At 32.0% G+C, this 9967-nt stretch overlaps 1 protein-coding gene across 1 annotated transcript; it reads right to left on the reverse strand.

Annotated features, from left to right (window-relative positions):
* Positions 1–525: 525 nt before the first annotated feature.
* LOC133203379 (uncharacterized) lies at positions 526–8754 on the reverse strand. Its single transcript, XM_061339171.1, has 6 exons — positions 8730–8754; positions 5296–5607; positions 4977–5105; positions 3785–3883; positions 1869–2083; positions 526–651 (listed from the first exon to the last, which is right to left on the reverse strand). Exons 1-6 carry the CDS (start codon positions 8752–8754, stop codon positions 526–528), a joined length of 906 nt encoding a protein of 301 aa, XP_061195155.1.
* Positions 8755–9967: the final 1213 nt, after the last annotated feature.

A 9967-nucleotide genomic window follows, 5' to 3' on the forward strand; every position in this document is an offset into this window, starting at 1 on the left:
ACTAGAAGCTGATGATACTCACCTGAACAAGCCAGAGTTGTGATAGACCATGACGTTCCATTACACAATATCTCAATTGCACCTCCATTCCCTTGGTATCCAGGTACACACGAATATAAAGTCTTACTTCCGGCTATAATCCCATTATACATTTTTATTGAATTTGGAATATCTGGAGGCAATGTGCACTCTAAATTAAATACAAGTTCTTATCATTTTTTTTCTTTTGGATAGTGATATTTAAGTGAGTAATTAAGTTACTAAAAGCGGAGACTGATTTGTTCTTTACATTGATATGCGAAGAAATATTATCTCATCAATACATCAAATACAGTAGCTTTATACGAATAACTGGAATCATAAAAAAATATTCAATTGATTGTAGCATTAAAATAGACCTGTAAATCCTGCTTTGATAACTTTTACTGATATCTGAACGTTGTTAATCTGCATGTTCTCTGTACCATCTCCCCACAAGCCACCAATGTAGATCAGATTCCCCCCAGACACACTCGTGCTGGGAGTTCATAACAAAATATCTGTTCGTGTGTAGCCAAAAAGCACGCCCCCGTATGATTCCCCCAAGTAACCAAGGTTGGCAGATCCAGCTCCGTAAAACACTTTTCCTTTGCTGACTGAGGTATCCCTAACCTGATTATTGTCAAACAATGCGAATGTGAATCCGGTCTATTTACATGTACATGTAACAATTTCTTTTAATGAAAAAAGTACAAGTGTTCAAAATGTAAAGAATATTGTGATTACGCAGCTCTGTTAAGGCTGCATAAAGGGGGCGGGGCCTAATTTATACGGGAAAAGTTTACCGTGACATCACACAAATATAGCAATTCCTCACAATAACAGAAAATGAAATAATTTGCGAATCTAAACTGCATAAGAGTAATGAACAACATCAAAACTTACCACTGCATTCATTTGTGTCGCTAGTTAAATCCCATACAGCAAGATATAAACAAGTCACTGATCGCAATGCACTTGTCGACATGACGTCATCATGGTAAAGTTTTACGCATTTTATGTGCAGTGAGAGGCGGATCAAGTAATTTTTTCACAGTGAAAAATGCATTTTATTATTAAACAGAATATTATTTGAAAATCTTAGGTAGACCAATAATACAAATCTGAGACGTTCGTTTAGTGCCATTATTTAAAAAATATCGAGAGAAGGTACTGAATTAATTCTACCGTGTTTTTGTATACAGAGTGTGCATATTTCACGCCAAGGTGCCTCATTAAATCGCCTTTTCGCAAGGACATGCACTTAATAGATCTTGACCATTTTTGGAATACACATAATGGACATATTCCTTAACTTGAAAAGTACTGCTGCTTTCCTGAAATCGATAGCATAACTTAATAAATACATAAAATACTTGTTAAAGGTCACACATATTTCGACATTAGCAAGATAACTTGAAATTTAAACTAATAAAATGCGAATTCTATTTAAAGCAGCAGCACTTTCCATAAACTACAAGTTATGTAGAAACAATCTATTACTTTAATTTTTAATTTTAACTAGGGTATGCCCTTGCGATATTGAAATTTGTTTGTGACCTACATACAGTACACATTACATGCATTTATCACGTGACTATCAAATAACGTGACCAAACCAAATTCAGTACAGAGCGGGGTATACAATGTTATTTCAAAGAATGTAAAAGTCATAAGATAATATAGTACCTTTTCAAAATTAAAATTCATTTTAATAAGGTATGTATTTATGCACGTTTATATTCTGTTGATTTCTTCGAAGTAAGCCTTAACAGTGCTGCGTACTATTTCAGAAAGTAAAGTATTTGATACGTATCTAATTTCATATAATCAACAATGTATGTTTGTACCTCAACATTGACTAAGTGAAAGTCCAGGTCAATTGAGTTTAACATGGGTATTACTCCTGCTCCGGACAAGACGTCACCTTTGACGTACCCGAAGTTATTCGTGTTTGATAAATCTGATGACGAAAGTATCCATGCTCGAATGATGACGTCAGCAGACACTGCATTGATATTGATACCATTTCCCCATCCATCCCTGTAGCAGGTTACGTAATCATCTTTCAAGAAAATAAAATGTAGGTACTAACTTCTTTGAAATGAAAATCTATAAAAATCTGTATACATGTATAAATCATACCTCCCCTCTGCGTTTTAATTCTTTAATGGATAGTATGATACCTATAATAATACATGTAACTTATATTTTATTCTCCCATTATGTAACAAACTCACAGTATTTGCTTGCTGCCCACAATGTGATTGCTGTGTCGTCTATTCCAAATACTGTTCCACATGCACTTACAGCACCGGAATGGTCAACCGTGATTGATGTTGTACATGTAAGGTAAAATCATTTACAATTAATAAACAAAGAAGTGATAGGTTTTTGTTTATTTGTTTGTTGTTTAACATCTCTCTCGAGAATTTTTCACTCATAAGGAGACGCCACCACGTGGGGTGGACAAATTAAGACTTTACTCGGCACTCAGGGTCATTGAGCAGTGAGGAATCTTTTCCGTGCCAGCACCTACTGCTACACCGACCTCGGTTTATACGGTCTCATCCGAAGGATTGGTCTCCACGTCCTGCAGTGGGATTCTAACCCGCGATCAAGTCCTTACACCGCGACACTAGAGCAAACGCCCTAACCACTGCGCCACGAGGGTGAATAAGTCATAGCTACTTCCATATGTACTTTTACACCACCTCGGATATGTTGTCCTGGCCCGTCTGTCTCTCCGTCCGTATGTCACATTATTTTTATCCTCCGACTCCTCTTTCATTTTAAGCAGTAGCTGATTCATCTTTTTTGAATATGATTGGTGGTGTTCTAGACATGTGCATTAAGGTTTCGGAATTTTGATTTTTTTTTTTTTTTACCCTGGGGCACGAAGGGTCGAAAAGAAATTTTTCTACAAATACTTGGTTTCCTGACTTCATCTTAATTTTTCGCAATAGCTAATTCATACTCTGGAGAATGTCTCATGGTGTCCTCTTGATATGCGATTTCGATTTTCACCGCTGAGGCGATAAAAGAGCGAAAACAGATGTTTAATAAGAAAAATCCGTTTTCCTGAACGCCTGTTACAATTTATACAGTAGTCAATCATCTTTCGGAAAACGATCGGTGGTGACATGTAGATTGGCCATCATATTTTTTAAAAAAAAAATCATTTTTACTTCGGGTCAGCTGAGGCTGAAAAATGACGTTTTTCTACAAATTAAATGCATCTAGACACAACCAGGTAAGAGGTCGGGATGCCAACTGCTTTATATATACTTCAGTAATTCTAAAACGATGGTGTTAGGATGACCCTAGAACCAATTAACCTAAACAACCCTTTCTACATTTTGACATTAGCATGCAACAAGAATACACATAGTGTAGGTATTGGGGTAACAACTGTTCTAAAGATATTTGATCAGTACAAAATGAGGTAACTTCAATGCCAGGCGAGAGTCTTGAAATTTTCTAAAGAGGCAGATATTTTTTTTTATTACAAAATTTCCATTTTTAACATAACTTTATAATAATTACTGAGTATTTCGAAATAATAGAATTATTGCGGCTTATTCCTTAGGTACCAAAATATGAATGAGAGTATCTAGAGGCACTTACGTGAGGATATTACTATCTTATGACAACATCTTGTTGAGGTTTTTACCTTATCAGCAAGAGAAATAAAGCGATAAAATAACTGAAAATTTATCATAACTGTTCCCAAGAAATCTATTATGTCAAGATATAAAATATTTACCAAGTCCTTCTGAAACCAGCCCTGCAGGATGCATAATTTGGACAGTCACAAAATCTGGGTATGCTCCCAGGCAATGATAAACTTTTTGATATGGATTTGCTGAAGAAAGAAATATCAGTCAATTTTGTACAATTCGTGTAGCATATTAGAAAGTGTTTTATCCATTTCATTGTTTTGGTGTAAAAATCTTATACTTTAATAATATTTATTTATGCAAGAATGCATTGCTACGTGAAATTTTTTTTTCTATGATCCTATAAAAGGAAGTTTTGATTATTTTTTTTTTTTTGAAAGGAAAAAAACATGTACCACTTATTGAAAGTCAAAGGTGTAATATTTTTTTAAGGATAAATAGCAAAAACTTTTTTTTTCAGAAATCCGCAATATATCTCCTAGATTAATAATAGTGTTTTCTAGGTTAAGTGAGAAAATTTTGTAGGATTTTGTCACAATGGCAAAAATATGTGCAAAATTTTGCATAGAATTACATGGAAAACGACAGAGAGTCGCATATCTAAGCACCAAAGAAAACTTACTATTTTTTTATTTTTTTTTTTTTTTTAGAGATCGATTATTTATGCCACTTCCATTCAAAATCAGTGAAAAAGTATATATCAGTTCATGTATCAAATGTTTGTTTGTGTTATATATTCTTAAGATCAAGATGTACTAAATGAAGGTGCCTACATATATCTTAAATTTAAGAAACGAGTTCTTTTAATGATCCTTTACAAATATTGCTTGGTAAAATAAGGTGTATCGGGACATAATTTTTAGGTTAACTCAATGAAAAACATATCTTAAACTGTAATTTTCAACGAAAAATGAAGAAAGTCAGATATAAATTTAGGAATTTTTTTCCTTCAGAGAAAAGAGAAGTGTATCTATATTGCCCACAGTCTTTCAGAAAACGGTTTTTTGTATCTTCTTGATCTCTACTTTAAAATGATTAAATTAAATTGAATATAGATATCGGGGTTACTTCAGATATGATTTCAAATTGAATTCCACGAAAATGCTTCTTTTTCTACATGATTTTATTTCAGAAGTAAAATGTGGGAGAAATTAGATTTAAATCAATTATGACGTCACAATGGATCTAGCACCACCAACAAGACATTCTGAACTCATTTACTAGATCTTGACCTTAGGTCCTAATGTTTGCAAACAAATAATTTATCTCACTAAAAACCTGTAGAAATCGTCAGTCCAGATGTAAGACTAAAATCAGGTTTTGGCCAATCTGATAGTTTCCAAGCTCTAATGCGAACTTTACAGGTTTCAAAGGATCCAATAAATGGGCCAGTGTATGAGGAACCACCTACAACAATGACAGAATTTTATGTACAGTATGCTTGATTTTCATTTAGTTCGAATTTTAAAATCCTTCCCTGACAGAAGTAGAAAAAAATATTTTGATCAAGAACTATGGAATTAGGAGAAATGAAATACATTTCAGAAATAAATCTACTTTGTATTATGTAGTACAATGTACTGCTGTAAGTTTTCACCTGTAGTTAAAACACGCCCGATACCACCACCATAACTAGGCTTGATCACAGGAACAAACAACAGAACATGTGAATAATTGTATCCATACGCCACTCCTCCATATTCATTAGGAATATCGTCATCTTTTGGAGTGGAACCAAGTCCTGGAAATATGTATTCTTTGCCACTTTGGAGAATTTTTACTTGAACGTCTACTTTGGCGGGTATTTCATTTAAGCTGTGAGTTATGCATAAGGGACTTGTGCCATTGACCGTTAATGTATACCAATCACTTATGAATGGTTTTCTTATGTTGTTCATCTGACAGAAACCTGTATGAAAACAGAAATAAAGCAGATAATATACATCATTTCTCCATGTTCTTGTATGCAACTGTAATTTTTGGTTATTGCAGTTTCTTGCCTTTTGATTTAAGGAATTTTAAGAACCTCTTGCATTTAGAATACTTTAAGCAATTTTATTAGCTCAAGATGATTGTTATATAGATTACTAACTTAAAAAACAATAACTATAAAGAGTTGATAGCAAGTCAAACGTAGACCAACGGAGAAACCAACCATAATGGAGAAGTAAGCATATCTTATTAACCGTTCACACAGGCTGTGAAGCCTTTGTATTGATCAGTTACACGGATTAAGTATCTCATTATCGAAACAAAAACAATTACCAAATAATTGTATAAAAAAATGACAGTCATCATTTGACGGAACGACAGCGTTTTTTTTTTTTATTTTATTATCTTTTTATTTTTATTTTATTTATTTATTTATTTATTTATTTATTTATTTATTTATTTATTTATTTATTTATTTATTTTTGCAAACGAGGTCAAAGACGACCATTGAGTTTGCAATCTGTTCATTTTAAAATATATCCCGACAGCTTTTTGCGCTTCAGAAATTGTTTGATCTCAGAATGTTTGCTCAGAACCCATATTATGAAACTTTTCTTTGTATTAATTCAACATTGCCTTGCGATGCTATTATTATTGCATACGTAAGTACTATTGAAATATGTCTTTACTCTACAAACATCAAAGAAACAAAGACTAGAAAAATAAAAGAAGCAAATATTGAGCGGGGTTAATCGATCTGCAAAGCAAATTTACAATTCCGTGGATTTTTTTTTAATCTGAATTCTGGAAAATACTTAAAAATCACCAACGGTTGTTTTATTGTTTGTTCCGCCAGTAAGAAAATAGAAGTGTTAGAGAGAGTCTGCCGTCTGTCTGTTAAACTGTAAGTTACAGTGCAAAACTCTTCCACAAGACATGCCCAGTACAATCTAATAGAAATTAAATGTTAGATCTGTTCCCATACTCGTAACTCATGTGTAGAGAGTATGAGAGCGCATCAAGCATCTAATTGTAATTAGGTTGTGTACAGTATAAATTTCAATTCTATATTCCCGTTGGAATGTTTATCTATGCTAAATGTTTTGATGTCTAAATAAACGAAAAGAACCACACACAAGTTGACTTTACCAATACATAAAGGGTGTTTTATAACATCTGTCCCCGTTACAAACTGTTATAGAAATACATCAGATTAATTTATTTAAGGGGAAGAAGGACCTTGGGCTGAAAAAATACCTTTTTTCACATTTTGTATATTTCTAATTAAGAATGTCCCACATATCTTTAAGCAGTTATATCATTAGATTTCTTACCTTATTTCAGAGATACTGATTGACAAATACTATGCCCTAGAGAATCTAAGTGGAGTTTATATTCTCCATGTTTCCGGGCTCATTACTCTGTCCATAATGGGATTTTTTAAGCATGTATAAAAACTTTGTAAGTGGACATGTATCTTTTAAAATATATCAGAGTATGAATAGGGTTTAAAATTCGTAAAAGCAAGTTTCTTCTATCTCACTGCATCTGGATGGAGAAAATTACGTACTTTTTTAAAAAAAAACTTAAACGACAGAAAACGTAATTTATAAAAAATTCTATCATTCAATATTTTTAAATTTACGTTGAAATGCAAGTCCTTCAAATTGTTAATTATCTTTAAAAATTTCGAATGGTGTAGCTTACCTCAATATTGCAGAACATCGTTAAAGAGGACATAAGCATGACAAAACGTGTCATGTTTACATTTCTCGAGTACGGGAAAAACCAAATATGACGTCACACGTAAGCTAAATAAGCGAAGTAAGATATACCTACATAAGATTTCCGTCATCAGCCATGCAAAAAAAAATTTTGTGTTCACCGTTTCTCAAAATGTTTCATCATATACTGATTATGACCGTTTTTACATAATAATACTGCCCCTCTGTTCACCGAGTATGATCTTGCTGTACTAACAGATCGTGTATAACGTCACAGACTTATTGGACGTACAGTTTAAGGAAACAGAGGAGTGGATCAATCTTTTTCATAATTTGTTAATGTTTAAAAGAATGTTAAAACTTTTTTTTTATTTTTTATATAAGATGGTAATTAAAGTAAAAAACCAAATGTCACAAATGTACACAAGAACTGATGCTTTACACGTTTTGGACTTATATATATAAATGGAGACTATGACGTAGTTAAACAGAGTCATGTGACCATGTGTCCTTCATCCCCATAATAGTTATAGATAAATTCATCAGATTTTTTTCAACATATTTTTTCTGGTATAAGGATTCATGATTTCCTCTCACAATGCCTTCGATAAATCATCTTCGAAAAAGTGTTTCTATTGCATTAGCTGTGCTTAATGACACCCTTTTTGTGTTAAACAGTTAAGTTAAACAATGTTTTAAGTAAGGATAACTACAGCTCAGTTTTTCCATTTCTTTCTGTGTTCTCAAATTTGATTTTACAAAGTATTAAATGTATTAATCATGATTTTTATCCGATTAGATACATGTTTGCATCATCCTGACTACAAGTTTCAATACAAATCTAGCTCTGCATTTTTCTAGGACCTGTTTCAAAGTATGAAAAAGACGTAAGAAATAAAAATATCTAAATTGTTCAAATCCTATGCAGTAATAACATATAAATCGTATTTCTCATAAGACCTCCATAATGCTACCTGTGACGTCATGAACTTTTGCAGTTTTCAGTTTTTTCTTAAAAAGTAGCAGAAGACAACAATTTTCAGTGGAATTTTCTCTCTGGTAATATGAACAACTTGCATCGTCCAAAATTGTAATTTTTACAAGGATTTTACACAACATATCCAAAATAAGAAAATGGGCGACGGCTGTGAACACTATTTTCCTAAGGAAATAACCCCCAAAATGATTCATTTTGAGGTTTTTTTTTTCCTTAGAAATTTACCAATTTAATGACGTCATATTTCCATAATGGTCCTCCTTCATCCCGTATTCATTCATGATTTATCAAGTTCATATACGTAACTCATATTAAGGCCAATTTCATAACTTTTTGAGACTATTACATTCTTAAGGCACAATAAAGTTAAAACTGTACCTTCTTCTTGGTGAATGACATTCATAATACAGCCAACATCAACAGTTTTTTTTAGACAGAGACATCAAAAAATCAGTGAGTTTTAATGACGCCAAATACGACAAAATCTTGAAGAATCCTAATTTTAAGATGATTTTCTTTACTTTTTCTTTCTTAGAATACTTTTTCTAAAACACATGATCAAAATTAAGAATTTTAAAGGCAATTGTAATTGGGCCAAATTTTATGTAAAAGTGTATTGTTTTATTTCTGATAACTGGTGCGTCATAATTACTTGAACAGAATAATTTCTTTAATTTCTGAAAATTCTACTCTTTCTATGTATATGTATTTTCAAAATTGTATTAGATCAAATGAATATATTCCTTATGAAATAATTTTGTTTTCCCTACATGTATTTTCCGCTTTTAATGGAACAAATTGAAAGAAAAACGTACACATACATGAATGTGCTCTAAAATATGTCAAACATACAGGCTGAAATTTGGATTTATTCCATCTCATTCACATCTTTTATATATTTAGAATATGTTGAGAAGTATTTCTAGAATCTCCATTCTTTTAAAAAATATTATAAATCTAGGATTTATTATTATCAAATGTTAATCAGAAAAGAAATGGGCAAGTCCGTTTTTGATGTTGAAAAATTGGGAAATACAATAATGTCATGTATCATACATGGATATTCAATGATTCTCTTAAATATAAAAAAAAAGAAGAAGAAATTCCACTTACTCATAAACGAATACAGTACAATCACAAGAATATACAGATTCATGGCTTCTTCTACTGTACTTCTCACTTTTAATTAACAAAAGAAAGAAATCTTTAACATTTGGCAGTCTCCAGAATAATATCTGTATGCCTTAATGTTCCTATTGACTTTTGTTAAAACAGACTCTATATAGATAAGGTAATAGATTTATTAACATGTAAATGCTCTTTTAACATTCTGAAAGCTTAATATGTTTACCTAGGCTATTTCCTTTTGAGTTAGAACATTAATGATTGATCTTTTTAAATTCAGAACAGATCTTTACTTATTAACCGTTGCTTGAATAAAAAGAGTGAATTAATAATTGTGAAAGTCGAACTTTAAACCATACATTATTCCTAAGATCTTCTTTGGTACTTCTAAAACTTATCACGATTTTAAGTTCATTTTCATATAACTCCACCTGAAAATTAAGGTTCTTTTTTTTGCATGTCTCTTTTTACACTAACAACTACTCTACTAA

This window comes from Saccostrea echinata, unplaced genomic scaffold (assembly GCF_033153115.1).
Source record: "Saccostrea echinata isolate AGI-Se365-2 ecotype Australia unplaced genomic scaffold, CSIRO_AGI_Sech_v1 ptg000050l, whole genome shotgun sequence".
NCBI classification, from domain to species: domain Eukaryota; kingdom Metazoa; phylum Mollusca; class Bivalvia; order Ostreida; family Ostreidae; genus Saccostrea; species Saccostrea echinata.